Raw genomic sequence first — 19,865 nt, 5'->3', positions numbered from 1 at the left:
ATATGCTAAGGCTACAACGGTGTTTGAAAGGAAAGGCTCTTGAAGCAGTACAATTCAGACTTCTTCATCCAGATCAGGTCGAGGGGGTGATAAAAACATTGAAAATGCTATTTGGTAGGCCCGAGATAATTATTCAGTCGCTTTTGCAGAAGGTAAGAAATGAACCTGCACCTAAACATGACAAGTTAGAAACTATAATACACTTCTCACTCGAGGTAGATAATATGTGTCGCATGATGGAGGTTACAGGTCTTTCTGCTCATCTCAACAATCCTTGTTTACTTCAGGAACTGGTAGAGAAGCTGCCAGCACAAATAAAACTTAATTGGGGTATGTTTAAACAGACTATTTCTTGTGCCGATTTGTCGGTGTTCAACGATTGGATCGCGAAGTATGCAGCAGCTGCGTCAGAGGTTACGGTGACAGTTCCTTACTCATTCGAACAGAAAACAAATAAAAGGACAAAAGCTATTATCAACATTCATCAAGAAGAAAAGCCTCAAGATGATAATAAGTGTCCTGCATGCAAGGGTGATTGTAAATCGCTATCTTCATGCCAAAAATTTGTGCAGATGACTTTGCAAGATAAATGGAAGTTGATTAAAACTGGTTACATCTGTCGAATATGCTTACGCAAACATGGCAATCGTCGTTGCATGTCATCACAGCTTTGCGGTGTTAATGGATGCACCTATCGACATAATTCGCTTCTTCATAACAGCGAAGTTCAACTGAAAGTCAGAAACAACGGTGATGTGCGAACAAACCATCCAACCTCAAACAACAATGGCGTTCAGAACACCCACTACAGTGGTACAATCATTCGTCCAAGTGCTTCTCTTACTCTTTTCAAGATCGTTCCGGTGAAGTTACACTACAACAACAAATCTTTAGATACGTTCGCCTTCATAGATGATGGATCGTCAGTAACTCTCGTTGATGAAGAATTAGCATTCGCACTCGGTGCCAATGGTGAAACAGAACCTTTGTGCTTAAGGTGGACTGCAAACACCCATCGCCGGGAGGACTCATCCATGAAGATTACTTTTGAAATATCAGCCCAAGACAGCAATCATAAATACTTGCTCCCAAGTGCACATACAGTCAAATCATTAGATCTTCCAAGACAGACACTGGACATAAGCAGCCTGATGCAACAGTACGCACACCTGAAGGGATTACCAATAAAATCATATTGGAATGCGAAGCCTCAAATCCTGCTCGGTCTTCAACACTGGCGATTGGGAATGCCTCTGAAAAATAGGGAGGGTGATGAATCTCAGCCGGCAGCAATAAAAACAAGGTTAGGGTGGACTCTTTTTGGTGTTTCATCGGTTGGTACTGAACTAAATAAAGAAGTTGAAGCAAAAATTAACATTCATCTTTGTGAATGTCAAAATGAGATGGATTCACAGATGCATGAAACAGTAAAGCAATATTTCGCATTAGAGAGTATAGGCACTAGGCCTACTAAGCGAAGACTCTCGGACGAAGATTATAAAGCAATGCAACTACTGGAAGAAAAAACTATTTTCTTGGGTGATAGTTATGCCGTTCCGCTGTTGTGGAAATATGAGAACATCCAGTTGCCGGACTCGAAGCCCATGGCAGAAAAAAGATTACGCTGTCTCGAAAGACGTCTTCTTCACCAACCTCAACTCGTTGAACGGGTCAATAAGCAAATCGAAGAATATCTGAAGAAAGGATACGCAAGGAAGCTAAATGATTATGAGGTGAATAATTCAAAGACACGATCCTGGTATTTACCTATATTTCCGGTCCTGAATCCAAATAAGCCTGATAAGTTGAGGATTGTCTGGGATGCGGCGGCGAAAGTCGAAGGGGTATCTTTGAACTCGTGTTTAATAACAGGACCAGATGATGTACCATCGCTGCCATCCGTCTTATTTCGATTTCGTGAAAAGAAGATCGCTATAACAGGTGACATACGCGAGATGTTCCATCAAGTGAAGATTCTTGAGGATGATAAAAACGCTCAAAGGTTCTTGTGGCGTAATATTGAAGACGGAAATATTGAGGTGTATCAGATGCAGGTTATGACATTTGGGTCTACTTGTTCACCTTTTTGCGCCCAATACATAAAAAATAAAAACGCAAAAAAATTTGAGATGCAGTTTCCAAGGGCAACAAAGGCGATCATTGAAAACCACTATGTGGACGATTTGTTAGACAGCGTAGACACCGAAGAAGAGGCAATAGCCTTGGTAAAAGACGTGATACACATCCACAAGCATGCGGGGTTTGAAATCAGAAATTTCGTTTCCAACTCTTCAAACGTTTTAAACGCTCTACAGTCCAAAGCTTCAAATGCTAACAAATCCTTTACAAATTACGCTCAAAATGACTTTGAAAAGCTCCTAGGTATGTGGTGGTCTCCAAGCACAGATATGTTCGTTTACACATTCAAGTCAAGCAAAATGCAGAATGACGTTATGAACGGCACACAAATTCCAACGAAACGAGAGGTACTAAGAGCCCTCATGTGCGTCTTTGACCCTCTTGGTCTTATTGCAAACTTCACAATTCAGCTAAAAATCATCCTGCAAGAAATTTGGCGGTCAGGAATAGGGTGGGACGAGAAGATAAAAGATCGGCAGTTCCAAAAATGGAAAATATGGTTGAGCCTGATTCCTAAAATAAAAGACGTATCAATTAACAGAAGATATCTCACAAATGTACATTTTGGAACTGGAAGTCGTGTTGAGTTACATATATTCGTGGACGCGGGTGAAGAAGCTATTGCCGCGGTAGCCTATATCAGAGTTTCCACTCAAAGCGATGTTGAATGTTCACTTATCAGCGCCAAAACGAAGGTAGCTCCAATAAAGACACTCTCAATACCTCGGCTAGAGCTAGAAGCGGCCGTGTTAGGAGTACGACTCTCTAAAATTATCAAAAATGGTCACACAGTTCAATTTGAAAGTTTAACCTTTTGGACAGATTCCCAAGTCGTTCTCAGTTGGATAAAATCCAGCAAAAAATACAAAAGTTTCGTAGCCGTCCGTATCGGAGAGATACTCGAAAGTTCAGATGCAAGTGATTGGAATTGGGTTTCCAGCAAAGACAACGTCGCCGACGATGCCTCAAAATATAAAAGCAACTATGATTTCAGCTCTTCAGGCAGATGGTTTACGGCACCGGAGTTCCTGTACCAAAACCCATTTCCTCTATCAGAAAAATTCTCTGAAGACCTTACATCTGAAAAAGGCAATGAAGAGGTTAAGGAATGTTTTCTTCACTTCGAAAAGCCATCTGCATCAGTATTAGACTTCAACCGTTTTTCGAGATGGAAAAGCCTTCTAAAGACACAAATATTTATCTATCGATATGTCAAACTATTTGTCCTTAAATGGCGAAAACCTTGCAGACCATCAGTATTCCAACTAGACGAGAAGGAAGCAGCTAAGATTCTCCTCTACAAACAAGCTCAGAAAGACAGCTTTCCAATCGAGTATGAAGCCCTAGCTATCGCAACAAGTTCCGGGAATGAGGTCAACATTGGCAAAACCAGTCCGCTCTATACTCTCTCTCCATACTTAGACGAAAATGGACTTATTCGTATTGCGGGAAGAATCGATGCGATAAAAAATGTACCATCGGAAACTAAAAGACCGATCATTCTACCGAAGGATCATCAAGTCACCTACCTGATCGTAAACGAATTTCATATAAAATTTTGTCATCTTTTTAACGAAACCGTGGTGAACGAGCTTAGACAGTATTACTTCATTCCCAGCTTGAGACGTGTTCTAAAAAAAGTTCAAAGAGGTTGCCAGCACTGCAAAAACAACAGAGCCGCGCCGCAGCCCCCACGCATGGCAGAACTACCACCCGCTCGACTTCAACCATTCCAAAGACCATTCTCATACACAGGAGTGGATTACTTCGGGCCACTCTTTGTTAACATCGGAAGGCGCCTAGACAAGAGATGGGGTATGTTACTTACTTGCCTAACTCTACGAGCAATCCACATCGAGATTGTCCACAGCCTTTCCAGTGATTCTTGCATATTGGCTTTTAAGCGGTTTATCTCAAGAAGAGGTATGCCAAAAGAAGTATACTCCGACAATGGAACAAATTTTCGAGGTGCCAGTAAAGAGTTGCAGCAGGCCATAAGAGACTTAAACAAACATGCAGTAGCCAAAGAATTTGAATTGGATCTGAAGTGGAACTTCATTCCGCCAGCAGCACCCCACATGGGTGGGTGTTGGGAACGCATGGTTAGATCTGTTAAACAAACCCTTACTGAAATATCGCCAACTCGCAATCCTTGCGACGAACTATTAGTGAGTATGATGGCGGAGGTAGAGAGCATTGTGAATTCGCGACCCCTTACCTATGTACCAATTGATTTTGAAAGTAGTGAAGCACTTACCCCCAATCATTTATTGATCGGTTGTTCTAATCAAGAACGACTCCACGCAGAGCCAATACGTGACGGAGCAGCTATCAGAAGAAATTGGATAGCCGCTGAAAAGTACGCACAATCATTTTGGCAAAGATGGCTTCGCGAATACTTACCCGATTTGACCCGACGGACAAAATGGTTTAAACCACAGAGGCAGTTGCAAGAAGGAGATATTGTAGTTATCGTAGACTACAACAGTCCAAGAAAAACCTGGCCAAAGGGTAAGATTCTTAAAGTGATACCTGGAAAAGATGATACTGTTCGGAGCGCAATTGTACAAACCCAAACAGGGATTTATACTCGCCCAGCTGTTAAGCTTGCAGTCCTTGAGGTTCACCAGTTCGATGGAAGTGGTAAGCTGGATCCTAACCCAGTTACCGGGGGGGAGTGTTAAGCGAACTTGGAACCACCTTTCATGGCAGTATTGTTTCTTGAATTCCAAGAAAAGGCGCAATATACTAAGTCAATATCTATCTCTTTCTTAAAGAATTAATTTTACTATTGAACACCGGAAATTTAGCTTTTTTGGCATTAAATCAACCATTTTTGAGAAGAAACAGAGTGAAGTGCATAAGCTTGATAGTTAAAACAAAAAAATCAGAAAAAATAAGAAAATTGCTTAAGGCAATTACTAAAATATAAAATATATTAAGATATAAGCTGGAAACTAAAGTAAGGAAATATAATTGTATATGAATTATTGCTACTATGTAATTTACTTTTTTTTAGCGAAATTAAAGTTGTTCTTCTTTCAAATTGGATTACTTTAATTTTGGAAAATTTTCCATAAAGTTGGCTGAACCAACACCAACTATAAAAGTATTTAGTTATTTATTTTTTGTTTAAGTAAAGAGTGTTAAATTTTTTCCGACAACTGTAACGTAATATCAAAAAAATTTAGAAAACTAAAGAAAGAATTTCGCTGTTTTATTTTCTTAACAATTTTTTTTATTAAAAAATCTTGTCTAGTTGCAAATGTTTTGCACAGCACTGTATGTAAAACCACGATCACTTTATTGTCGATGTTGGGAAAAGTCATCGAAAATTAGACCTCTAGATCAGACTACGTTCGAGCCAGTCGTGACGGTCATTTTTCAGAAATCATTTTTAAATTATATCATCAAAAGATTTTCTTTCGAATAAAGTAAATTTAACATTGATAACTTTTTTAAACATCTTGTCATCTTCAAAAAACATTTGTCTTTAATTTTTTTTTTAAATATACTGTTTATTGTTTAAAGTTTTAAAAAAGTCAACTCTCGTTCTAAAACTCATTTTTAGGACGACATTGAATTTAAAAATACCGTCCTTTATAGCACTCTCCCATTCCTCTAGTCTGTAGAAACTTCTTGGGCGTATATTGTTTAAAATATTTTTAAATTCTCAAGTTCAAGTACTTTAGGTTTTTGAAACATCAAGGACCTGGCTATCTCAAGGTGCTTGTTATCTCTAAGCAGATTGCATATAAGCTCGATAATAGTTGCCATAAACGGACACTGTCTAATGAGAAAGGACACCACGCGGCTAGGCGTACTCTCAAATGACTTTTGCAGAAGCTGTATGGACGAGGAAACAGTTCTTCACCCTCTCTGTACATACCCTGCTCTAGCCCAAAACGCAAGCAAAACGGAGAATTCTTCTATAACGATCTTAACGATCCAAATCATATTAGCATACCTAACCTAACCTTAGGACCTGGGTATACCAAACAAGCTTGAAATATCAAGGAAGTCTTGGGGATTTACAATTTTAATGTAGGTGTCAATATACAGTGGTAGACACAAATTTAGTACACTTAAAGAGGATAAGAAATATCGCTATTTTACTTGTATAAGTTTTGTGCTAAATCCAAATGTACATAAGTGACATGGCAAAAGGACAATGGTGCTCAGAAGATAAACGAAAAATAATTTTGCAGATGAAAGTCAAGGGAAGGACAGTTTCTGGAATATCCAAGCTGGAATGCTCCAGAAAAATGGTTTACAATGCGCTTCGGCATTTTGAAGAATTTGGAACCATTCAAAACATCGAGCAATGTCATTGTAAAAGGAAGACTAGGATTCGTTTCAGAACTGAAAGAAAATTATGATGATGATTAAATGAAAAAAATTAACGTGGTTGCGTTGCCAAGCGAAAGCCACTCATTTAAAAAAAAAAAAAAAAAACTTTAAAGCCAGAGTTTGCAAACGAATTTGAACAAACCACTCAGTTTTTGGAATAACGTGCTTTGAAACGACGGATCCAAATTCTGTTGGTTTGGTTCAGATGGCAAAAAGTATGTATGGCGTAAACAGAGTATGCAACACAATCCTAGATATAAAACGGTCAAACATGGTGGTGGGAATGTTATGGTCTGGGCTGCATTTTCCTAGCACGGTGTTGGTCCTATAGTAAAAATTGACACAAAAATGGACCCACATGTGTAGAATCCTGGTACACCATATGATTCATTTTCAGATGAAAATTTACCACTTCTATGGAGATGATAATGACCCTGAGCACACATCACAACTTGTAAAGAATTGCTTAGAGGTCAATAAAATCAAAGTTCTAAACTCGATCATAAATTTGTAGAATAATGTGGAACATCAAATTGAACAATGAAAATCCGAAAATTTGCAAGAATTATGGTAGTTCATTCATGATGCATGTTATGGCATTCCAAGACAACGATGTGTGGCTTTGGATGAAAGTTTGCCTGGGAATCAGTGCAGTCATAAAAAACAAAGTATTGCCTACCAAATACTGAATCCTCCATAATGGTAATAAATTGAAAGTTATCCATCTCAGTTAAAAGAAGTTGTTTTAACAAGTTTTTTAATTCCGTTTTAAAAGGTATACTTGTATAATGTTCTTTTCGGTAAAACATATATCCCACCATATTGCATATAAATAAAATAAACTTGCAGCTGTCAGTTGGACAAAAACTTTAAAATATATGATCTTTCATGTCATTATATAAGTGTGCTAAATTCTTGTCCACCACTGTATAAATTAAGTGGTCTGAAGTTTTGAAATTTTAAGAGAGGTTTTGAAATATTAAGAGAGATCTTGAGATTACAAGGAAAGTTTATTTAATATTAGTTCTGAAGATTCCAAGGAAGGGAATGTGTAGTGTACCGTGTTAAGAAAGAATACCCTACCCATAGTCGTCGAAACTAGCTTAAAATGAAGTTATGCATATAAAAATACTTTTGGTGTTTTTCTCGTAGTAAAAGTTGAATTAAGGTTTATTATTCTGTTATTTTATAAATTAGTATATTACTCTATAGATCTATAGATATTTCATTAACAAAAATAGTGCAATCACTTAACTGCATTAGGATATACGATAAACAACGCAAAAATGACACATGTAAGCGCTTCATTAATATTCGTTTTTTTGTTTTCTTTGCTGAGTTTGACATTTGTACCGATTAACAGTTTGTCCAATAAAATAAAGTGTTTACTAGACGTTTGCATACATTTTTAAAACAATTTAGTGTAAGATCGTTTGGTTTTATTTAAAAAGTTAATCATGTGGCCCAAAGGAAAAAATGCAAGCCTTGAAAAAAGAAACGTTGTTATTTTTCACCATAATAAAGTGGAACGCAAAAAAAAATTGCTGATATATTGTTCGGAGGTATAAAAGAGAAGGAAGGATCGAAGCAAAGAAGCAGATGGGTCAACCAAAAAAATTAGCGAGGAAAGAAGAACGGATTAAAGTAAGAAAAATTAAAGCAAATCCTCGTTTAAGTGCACTAAAAATTTTGCAAGAAGTGTTAATGGAATTCAAAAAGAAAATATGTGAAACAACGGTACGCCGAACCATAAATACAAATGGCTACAATGGTCGTATTGCCAAAAAAAAGCCATGTATCAATATGCGCAACAGGAAAATTTGCCAGGGAACTCAAAAATAAGGATGCAATTTGGTGGGATGATGTAATATTTGCTCTTTGGATCGGATGGATAAGAGTTATGGTGTGGCGCAAGACAAATGAAGAGCTAAAAAGCAGGAACACAAAGACAGTGGAGCATGAAGGCGAGCACATGATGGTTTAGGGGTCCATTTCGGCAAGAGGCATGTGAAATTTAGTATTCATCGACGTTATATTGAATAAGGAATACTACTTGAGGATCCTAAAAGAAAATTTAAGACAAAGTGCTGAAAAAATGGGCATTTTAAAGAATTTTCAAATTTTACCAGAGAATGGCTTCTGTATAACTTAATAAATATGATTTAAAATCATGAAAAATGTATATAAAAATAAACCAGCATGGTGTTCAAACATGCGTTTCGCCCCGATGTAATGGTTGGGCTCATCAGACCATTACACCTTGTCTTGACGCTGGTTTATTTTTATATTATTTTTTTATGATTTCAAATCATATTTATTAAATAAAACGGTGTTCAGGAAATAACAATTCGACTGTTAACATTCAAACATTTCATCTTCTGTATAACTGTCCAAAAGTTATCGAAACACCTATACGATTTCAAGACCTTAAACCAATCGAGAATTTGTGGGATGAATTGGACCGTCGAGTTCGCGAAAACCCTGTCCTGTCAATAAGTGCACTCAAGCAACGGCTTCAAGAAGAGTGGAGCAAAATAGGCATTGAGTACCTTCAAAAAATTATAAAAAAAAAACAAACCCAAGCGACTGGACGGAGTTTGATCCAATCAAGGGTGTCCAACAAAACATTAAAATCAATGGTAAGAAAGATTAATTAAAAAATCAATATAAGTATGTGAAAAATCCAAATATTAATGGAGTGTTATTTTTTGACTTATCGTATGCTTTATTTATTTTAAAGGGTAATTTTTTTGAGGTTAGGATTTTCATGCATTAGTATTTGACAGATCACGCGGGATGTCAGACATGGTGTCAAAGAGAAAGATGCTCAGTATGCTTTGACATTTCATCATGAATACCAAAATCAGTGTTCGGTTCGAAATGTGTTTCGCGCTTTACGTCCGATTTATGGTCTACATAATCGACCAAGTGAGCAAACAATTAATGCGATTGTGACCAAGTTTCGCACTCAGTTTACTTTATTGGACATTAAACCAACCACACGAATGCGTACAGTGCGTACAGAAGAGAATATTGCGTCTGTTTCTGAGAGTGTTGCTGAAGACCGTGAAATGTCGATTCGTCGCCGTTCGCAGGAATTGGGTTTGTGTTATCCGACCACATGGAAGATTTTACGCAAAGATCTTGGTGTAAAACCGTATAAAATACAGCTCGTGCAAGAACTGAAGCTGAACGATCTGCCACAACGTCGAATTTTCAGTGAATGGGCCCTAGAAAAGTTGGCAGAAAATCCGCTTTTTTATCGACAAATTTTGTTCAGCGATGAGGCTCATTTCTGGTTGAATGGCTACGTAAATAAGCAAAATTGCCGCATTTGGAGTGAAGAGCAACCAGAAGCCGTTCAAGAACTGCCCATGCATCCCGAAAAATGCACTGTTTGGTGTGGTTTGTACGCTGGTGGAATCATTGGACCGTATTTTTTCAAAGATGCTGTTGGACGCAACGTTACGGTGAATGGCGATCGCTATCGTTCAATGCTAACAAACTTTTTGTTGCCAAAAATGGAAGAACTGAACTTGGTTGACATGTGGTTTCAACAAGATGGCGCTACATGCGACACAGCTCGCGATTCTATGGCCATTTTGAGGGAAAACTTCGGAGAACAATTCATCTCAAGGAATGGACCGGTAAGTTGGCCACCAAGATCATGCGATTTGACGCCTTTAGACTATTTTTTTGTATGGCTACGTCAAGTCTAAAGTCTACACAAATAAGCCAGCAACTATTCCAGCTTTGGAAGACAACATTTCCGAAGAAATTCGGGCTATTCCGGCCGAAATGTTTGAAAAAGTTACCCAAAATTGGACTTTCCCAATGGACCACCTAAGACGCAGCCGCGGTCAACATTTAAATGAAATTATCTTCAAAAAGTAAATGTCATGGACCAATCTAACGTTTCAAATAAAGAATCGATGAGATTTAGCAAATTGTATGCGTTTTTTTTTTTTTAAAGTTCTCAAGCTCTTAAAAAATCACCGTTTATTTTGTTAAATTGCTATTTTAATTAAAAAATGTGTATATATTGAAATTATTAAATACAAAATATTATAGTTTTTAACTATTACTAAGTTTAAAGTAAAAAGTAAAGCGTTTTATGGAAAGAAACAAAAAAACGAATATTAATGGCACTCACTGTACAGGGGGCCATTTATATCTAACATTGGTTTTTAGTATTGAATAAATTTGTTCCGATATTTAAAAGCAAGTTGAACTTGTTATGTTTGGTATTGAAACCAAGCTATCTACCTATAAGTTTTGTTTTCAATGATCAACTCCTACCTAGAATGCTGGATTTCAATAAGGAACATTTTTGTCAATGACAGAAATTTTCAATAATCACTCTATATTTCCAGTAAAGGACATTTTTTGAAAACTGGGAAAGCAGTCAATTTTGATTCGTTTTATTTGCTTATTGTGCGCCTGGTAAAAAGCGTTTTTTAATTTAAATACAAAAGTTGAGACAAAAAAATACTTTGACATTAGATATTTTAATAAAACGTGCTCTTTAAAATTTGTTTATTTGTTTTAAATTATATATATGTACATATTGTTGACAAGCCTTCATTATTAAAAACACGAATAATAACGTAATTTTAATGTGTCTTTTCCCTTATGGTCATTTAATGCAACAAAACAAAAACCACCTGATGTAGACTATAATGACCACCGCATGCACCCAGGACCAGGACATACCTACATTCATTTACCCACAAAAATAAAAACAACATCATATTCACTGTTTTGTATAGTTCAAGCAAAACTCATTAACCAACTCACTCAGCTAATAATAGCATTATTCTCTAGCTGATTAGTATGCATTTACACACCTTCCATCATATCACATAATAGTCGCTGTATCGTTGTCCCAGCAACACCAACAGCAGCACTAAAGACTCCTGGCCTGGCCTGGCCTGGTCTGGCCACCACATCAAGTAAGAGTTTGTCAACGACTAGGTATAACAATTAATTAAAGCATTTTAAAGTATTTTAACACAATGACATAATGTAGGACGTCGTCGTCGTCGTTGTAGCCGTTGTAGTCGTCGCATCAGGTAAATTGTTTATAATTTGTAATAGGTCGGGTCGACGCACCTATCGCATCTGTTTTAAAGGTTGGAATAATAACATCATTAAAATGTCACCAAATTTACAAATACATAGTAAACTCCTTTTATGTGAGTAACAACAGTACAAACAAATGAAGTTATTTCAGAGGATGCAATTTTATATTTTTTATGTGTAGGGGGAAAAGTATTAGCTTAAGTTCAAGTTTGAGGGTCGCCACCCTTGCCCTGCCCCAGGCTACAATCTTGTAAAAAAGTAATTTAAATCCAAAAACACATTTGTTCAAAAACAATCAGAATCATTTCACGAAAAGTTGTAGATTTTTTACAACTAAAGTCTTATACAATTTTCTGTTTAGTTGCTAATATACACGAAAATCCTGTGCACCATTTTTTTCTCCACAAGCTGGAGTTATGCCCAAATCCTAAAATGCCATAAAGCCCAAAATTGATCACAAAGCCCAAAAAGTTAAAAAAAATTCCCCAAAATAAAAGAACCCTCTAATTTTTAGTTTTTGCACAAAAGAATTTTGAATTTGGGTTTATTGGCATAAAGTTGGATTTTGTGACATTTATTTGGGACGATTATGATATTTATCGTTTCTTGTAACTTATCACCCTACGAATTATAACCCAAATCATAAAATGACAAAAAGCCCAAAAAGAGAAACGTCGTAAAAAATATCACTAAGAAAAAGGTTACAAAGCTTAAATACAATTTCATATCAACCAAACCAACTTTTAATAACGCTCAAAAAACCCTCTGACGTGCCGGGTTTCAAGCACCCACCAATAAAGAACTCCTTGTTTGATGAGGAATGTCGGCAGGCAAATGCAGCCAAACAACAGGCACGCAAAGTGGCGCTGCATAAAAGGACGAGAGCTGCTCATGAGCTCTACGAGCAGAAGAGGCAAGAGGAACACCGACTTCTTAGAAGGAAAAAGAGAGGGCATGAGAAGCGTGCGGTCGAAGATGTTGAGAGTTTTAAAAGCAGGAATGCAGTTCGAAAGTTTTATGAACAGGTGAAACGAAATTCACAGGTACATAAACCTAGAACCGAAGGCTGCAAAGACGAAAGTGGAAACATCATAGTGGAACCGCAGTCAATGCTGAGGATATGGAAGAACCACTTCTGCAGACTGTATAACGGCGACGACAAACCGAATTCCGCTGACAGGCAGGATGATCCATTCAACATAGACGACGAAAGCCAACAATCCCGTCGTCCCGACTTAGACGAAGTAAAGATTGCCATATCTAAGCTGAAGTCTAATAAAGCCGCTGGAAGGCTTGAATGCCGAGCTCTTTAAGTTGGAACCTCAGTATTGTTTGCCCAATCCTGAAAAAAGGAAACCCTCTAAACTGCACCAACTATAGAGGAATCAGTCTGCTTAAAATTTCCTATAAAATCTTCTCTGCCATAATATGTGAACGTCTAAAGCCCATCGTCAACAACCTGATAGGTCCTTATCAGTGTGGTTTTAAACAAGGAAAGTCCACAGTTGATCAAATATTCACATTACGGCTGATCCTGGAAAAAGCCCAAGAACACCAAATCGACACCCACCATCTTTTCATCGATTTCAAGACCGCATGTGACAGCATTTACAGGGACGAGCTGAAGATGAGCAGGATGACCATGGAGAATTCGCGCTGCTCCATGAAAGTTGGAAACAACTTGATAGAACCTTTGGATGTCAAAAAAGGTTTTAGACAAGGTGATGCGCTGTCATGCGAATTGAAGGAATAGTGCAGAGCTCACACGTCAACACTAGAGACACTACCTTTCAAAAGTCTGTCCAATTACTAGCATAATATGCTAATGACATTAACATTATCGGAAGAACTCGGCTTGATGGGGCTTTTGTGAGTATTGAGGCAGAGGTAGCAAAAAATGAATTTAACGGTCAATAAGGGCAAAACAAAGTACATGCTGTCCTCAAGAAAGGACCTACAACACCGACGTCTTGGTCAAAACGTCACCATCGACAAATTTAACTTTGAGGTAGTCAATGACTTCGTCTTCCTAGGCTCCACTGTAAACGCAGAAAACAACACCAGCGCTGAGATCAAACGCAGAATAACTCTTGCTAACCGCTGTTTCTTTGGGCTAAGAAAGCAATCGAGTGGCAAAGCCCTCTCTAGAAGGACCAAAGTATCGCTATATAAGATCCTTATCATCCCCGTCCTGCTATACGGTGAAGAAGCATGGACTATGACAAAAGCGGATGAAAGCACCTTGGGTCGTTTCGAGAGAAAAGTTCTTCGTGTAATCTACGGTCCCGTATGCATCGAAGGAGAGTGGAGGAGAAGATGGAACGACGAGATGTACGGGCTGTACAGCGACGTAGACTTAGCCAGAAGGGTAAAATTCCTACGACTAACATGGCTGGATCACGTAGAGCGCATGGAAACCAATGCTCCGGCCCGGAAAGTGTTCGAATCCACACTCACAGGACAGTGCAGTAGAGGAAGACCGCCGGTCAGGTGGCGCGCACAAGTGGAAGGTGACCTCACCCAACTTGGAGCGCGAAACTAGAGACATCTAGCTACTAGCTAGGAACCGAGCTAGATGGAGAAGTTTGTTGGGTGAGGCTCTAGTTCACACAGGACTGTAGCGCCACCTTAAGTAAGTAAGTAAGTATCATATTTTGTAGTTGCAGTTCCACATCCGAAGAAGTGGGATGTCAATCTGAAAACGAATATGAAAAGCTAAGAGTTCTATCGTTAGCAAAACAATGTATTGGATAAGAAGTTGCAGACAGGAGATCATTAATAAAAATGAGAAAGAGTGTTGGAAATAGAACAGAGCCTTGGGGCACACCAGCATATATTTTGTGGTTTTCAGACTTGAATCCATCCAATACAACTTGTATTGAACGATTCGAAAGGTAATTACTAATCCAATGAAGGAGGGATTCATGCAAACCGAAAGCACGCATTTTCGATAAGAGAGCCTGATGCCAAACCCTATCAAATGCTTTTGAAATATCTAGTGCAATAATCTTACTTTCTCCAAAACTATGTAAAGATTTGTTCCACTGTTCGGTGAGATGAACCATGAGATCACCAGTGGACCTATTGCTACGAAGGCCATACTGTCGGTCATTAAGAAGCTTCCGTTCTTCAAGATATTTCTTGAGCTGATAATTAATCAGCGTTTCCATGACCGTGGAAAGAAGGGACGTAAGTGCAATCGGTCGATAGTTAGACGGTGAGGAAGATTCGCTTTTTTTGGAAATAGGCTGGACAAATGCGGTTTTCCATCCGCTCGGAACGAGACCTGAGGAGAAGGACAGATGAAAAAGCTTACGCAGTGGTCTTGCCAGCGATGAAGAACACCTCTTCAGAACAATAGCGGCGATACCATCCGGACCAGCGGATTTATGTGTCTTAAAATCTCTAAGGACTCTTGCCACAGTACGATTGGTCCTGACTTGTTTAAACTTTTTCCGGCTTTCCTCAGTACGGTTGGCTTTAAAGCAACGGAAATTTACCTCTTTGACCCTAATAAACTCATCATCAGACCATGAGTTTTCCTTGGGTCTGATACTTTTAACCCTGTTCGGTATAAAAGTTCTCATTCCCAGGAGAATCAAACTTGTGATCATATCAGCGCTGGCGGCAACGTTACTATCGAGAAAGCATAGTGACCAATAAAAGATCCTAAAATAATTATTGAGACCGTCCCAGTTGGCTTTCTCGTATTGCCAAACGGTTCTCTCTTTCTTTAACTGGAAAGTTCTTACACGAGAAATCTGCTGATATTACACAATGGTCAGATGTGCCTAGAGGGGATAGAACACTAATAGTGTGCTTACTAGGGTCAGAGGTAAGCAACAATTCAAGAGTGTTTTCTACTCGACCTACCACGTCCGATACTCAATTGGGCTCGTAGACCAGCTGAGTTAGGTGCTGAGATATCGACAACTATTGGTAGACAACGGTCTACAGTTCAATATGTATTAAAAAATTATTTGAAAAATAAAAGCTTTGAAGTGGACCCAGTAAGAGCCGAAAAAAATACTAGATGATCATATGGAATTAAAAATTGAAAGAATGGTAAAGGCTGATCCCAAGTTAAGTTCTCCTAAAATAGCTGCTGACATTCAAGCATTTTATAAAAACAATTATTTACAAATTTTAAAAGAAAATTTGAAAGCCTTTTAAAATTGGCCTTAAAGACGACTTTTTACTTGTGCAAGATAATGATCCTAAACATTCATCAAGGATAGTAAAGGAGTGGCTTCTCTATAATGTTAAATCGCAGTTGCCTCATCCTCCCAAATCGCCAGACTTTAATCCAATTGAGCATCTTTGGGATTATTTAGGAAGAAAGGTCCGAGAATCGAAAATAAGTAATAAAATACAGCTAAAAACCGTTATATTGGAGGAATGGAACAAAATTTCGTCGGAAGTCACTTCAAAACTAGTTCTCGCCTTCAAAATGTTATAAAAGCCAAAGCTTATCACACTAGCTACTTTGTATCACTGTACGTGCAAGTTTTTACCTTTGATTTCCTACTTTGCCTAATTGGTAGCATTTTTTTTCATGAAGTTGGTACTAATTTATTTTGTTTTGTTTTTAATCCTCATATAATAAACAATACCAAAATTGAAAAAAAAAATGGTTGAAAATCTGTTTTTCTTTAAATACCTTAGCTATTATTTTGAAGAATCACCTGTACGAACAATTTTTTGATATAGTGTATACAAGCGAAGCCGGATGGGTCAGCTAGTATTTATAATAAAGACATTAGTGATATTTATATTGGCCAAAAATTTAAAACGCTAACTTTCAAAAACCAAACAATTATTTTGTTTTTTAATTAAATAAAATATTTTTAATTAAAATTATTATTTTCTATTTCAGCGACTTCTTAGTTAAAGTTCGAGCACAGGTAATGACTAGAGACGAGAGCACAGAAGGTTGGTTACCACTTGCTGGGGGTGGTTTAGCTAACGTTTCAATACGTAAACGTACTAGACTATCCCCCGGCGCAGGTGGACATGAATATATAATCTATGGACAAAGAATTTCGGATCAGAATGTAAGTTTTGAAATACCTTCATATACAAATATTTTGAACGTTTTATTCGTATGTTTTTTTTTCAATAGGTTATCCTTAGCTGTGTTATAAATCGTGATTTAAAATATTTCAAAGTTATGCCAACATTTCATCATTGGCGCGCCGGTAAACAACGCAATGGCTTAACATTTCAAACTGCCGCTGATGCGCGAGCTTTTGACAAGGGAATTGTTCGAGCCTACAATGAATTGATAGACGGTATGTTTCTTATTTTTATTTAAATTAAAGTAAGTTGTTTATTATTTTTTTGTTTTGTATTTTATTTTAAACAATTTCAAGTTGTAGACTGAAATTAAACAAACGAAAAATAAATATTTATAGTTGATCGATATTTTGGTTTTTTATCAATTGTGTTTTTTTATTTTAGTTAACTTCTTTTTTTTTTTGTTTTAAATGTTGTAAGTGATATAATTTGTTATGATTAATTAAGCATGATCGCTTTTCTTTTGCATCAGAATTTTTTTTTCTTTTTGTTGTATTATTAATTTATTAAAAACAAAATATTAGCCTAGTAAGTAACCTAATGATGGTTTGCACCAATATTAATGTTTCACGCAAATTAAACGAAACAAAAAGACTGTCACTTAAATAACGATACTATAGCACTGCGTTATTATAAGTATTCATAAGAGTAGGACTAAGGATATGAAATATATAGGTACATTTTTCAAAGGTATAGTCCCTAACTCAAAAAGCAACATCCGAACCCAAATATAGTTTCTTATTTCAATTAGGCCAATGCACATGTTTTAGTAATTTTTTTTATAAAAAATATATACATATATAGAAAAGGGAGTGAGGGTTTGAAAGGAGATGTCGGTGAACATCGTTTTTGTATTCCTTAATATTCCAATGAGCAGGAAAGATAAAGTATGGTAAATCATTCCACATTCGCGTAGTACGGCTAAGGAACAAATCTATCTCTATATATCAATTGTTACGGTTAAATTGCTTAGACGTATATAAGTTTTAAAGATAACAGATAGATCAGAAGGAAAGAAAAACTCCTTGCATTGCCTTAGGAAACTTAAAGAAATGTGATCCTTTCACTGAGAATTTCTAGAATTTAAGTTTCCTTAATGCAAGTGACTGGATATTCTGTTGTTAAAATCTACAACTTGGTCAATCTATATTTGAGGATACAAAAGTTATGATTTATTATTTTAAAACCGTTCTAACACGGGAAATAAGACTTTTTGTTACAAAGCAAAGAGTCATTTGACTAGGTCAAATGGGAGTGACGATTAGAAAACAAAATAGTAAACAAAATTTAACACATAATGTTTTCCATTTTCAAAAAAGGGATTCTTTTTTTATTTTAATATGTAAAATATAAGCTTCCAATTAGAAGTAGAAGGAACATTTATTCTTGATAGCCCCCGAACAATTCAGTCAGTAAATGGGCTCTCTGGGGGAAGACTTCATAACTCTAAACTCATTACCATTATATTAACCGTGCTGCTGCTGCTTCCAACATGAAACTAACCAGGCGAAATTACTCTTTCAAGTACATACAAATTAATGTATGTATCTTCGACATAATCCAGTTGCGCATCCCAGTTCGTTAGTAAGTCGTCCATGTTTTACAAAAGACTTTCCGAGACACTTCCTTTTCATTCATTACCAACATAAAACTTTTTTAAAGGAATAAGATATCCTGAATTTGAATCTTTTTTTTAAATTTTTCAATCAAATCAGGTTTTTAAAATAAGGCTCTTTAAAAATGTAAAATACAACCTAAAGCTACTTTTTTAATGCTAAAGTGCAGGTTTTGAAAATTAAATTCTTTTTCTTCTAAATATAGTTTCTGGAAATTCTCATTCGTTATGATTTGAGTCTTCACTTAATTCATGCCATAAGTTCTGTTTTAATAATAAAACACCTTAAGGCAAGAAATATATAATATTTTATATTCATTGTTGTTTCATTTATTTGGCCATAATATTAGATTAGTTAAAAAAAGTAGTTTCGCTCAAAATGATCGACCTCAGCTTTTATACAAGCCCTTCACGTTGTGGCCATTCACCTAGAGTGGCACACATAGTTTCTATTGATATTTTTGGGAACGATAAATAGTCTCATTGATTAAAATATAGACATTCGAGAGCAAAACTTAATATTCTCTAAAAGCTTCGATATTGACCCTAATGAACTTTTGTGTTGTCTTGGCTTTGTTTGCCTCACCAGAATTCTATAGAAGAATCCATCTATCTCAATTGAAAAGAGTATTTGTTAAACCCTTCATCTCTACCACATCTCTGTGGTACAACTTGTCGACCGTTTTCACATTTGCTGGCATGGTGGGATGTGATACTTTGTAGTGAGACTGGGCAGGTTCAGACGACATAAGGGACTGCCAAAAAATTACCTTCCAATTAAGGCAACTTTAATAGAAAGCTGACTGGAAAGTTATTCAATAAAAATTTCCTTAACTGTCAAGTCAAGTCTACTTTTATCAAAATGACAGATGGATAATTTTTTTCATTCAACTGAAAGCTGAACTTTATTGCTCTATGATGTATTTATTTTCTGCACAATTTTATTTAATGCTTTCTGTAAAAGGGTTCGTTGTCAATTTTGAACAACAAAATACAAATCGTGGTGGACTTGTAGCTTGCCTGATGAGTGTTTTTAAGAGAGTAATTTTGTTGGTACTTTTTGTACTATAAAGTAAAGATTTGCGAATTAAAGTTCTGAACTTGAAATTCATGACGCTTGAAAAACGAACTAGTTACCTTGGCAAAATTTACGTTCAAAGAATAAAGTTGACTGCAAATGAAGTCCATTATGTTGGCTGAACCTGCCCACAAAAGTTACTAGACTTAAAGTTCATTAACTGCAGTGAAAAGACTTACTGACTAAAAATTCCAATACCCCAGTACAAAGGAATTTGTATTGACTAAAACGAATAAAACCAGTTAAAAGAACTACAGTTAATTAACTTTTAGCCAATTAACTGCTTTTTTTTACTGCCAAGTCAGAAAGTAAGTACTAACTGCTGACTGTTTAGTTACAGTTAAAGTACTTTTGTAAGTTAAACGACTAAAGAAACAAATTCTTATTTGTGACTTAACTGCAGTCCCAAAAAGACTGCAGTTTTTACAACTCCGAGATCCTACCTAATTTACATTAAAATAGATTTGGTGAATATATCCAATTCTCTTTGCATAATCTTTCGTTTCCGTAGGGGTTTTAGTGGTA

General features: G+C 36.6%; 1 protein-coding gene across 1 annotated transcript in view; it reads left to right on the top strand.

The window, feature by feature from the left end:
- LOC129953188 (sprouty-related, EVH1 domain-containing protein 2) overlaps nt 1-19,865 on the top strand; it is a 61,009-nt gene that overhangs the window by 34,118 nt on the left and 7,026 nt on the right. Inside the window, exons 2-3 of the mRNA XM_056066073.1 lie at nt 16,448-16,625; nt 16,694-16,862. Coding sequence (XP_055922048.1) covers nt 16,448-16,625; nt 16,694-16,862 — 347 coding nt within the window. The remainder of the gene's footprint in view (nt 1-16,447; nt 16,626-16,693; nt 16,863-19,865) is intronic.

Source organism: Eupeodes corollae, chromosome 1 (assembly GCF_945859685.1).
Source record: "Eupeodes corollae chromosome 1, idEupCoro1.1, whole genome shotgun sequence".
NCBI classification, from domain to species: Eukaryota; Metazoa; Arthropoda; class Insecta; order Diptera; family Syrphidae; genus Eupeodes; species Eupeodes corollae.
This window is presented reverse-complemented; position numbering and strand designations above follow the sequence as displayed.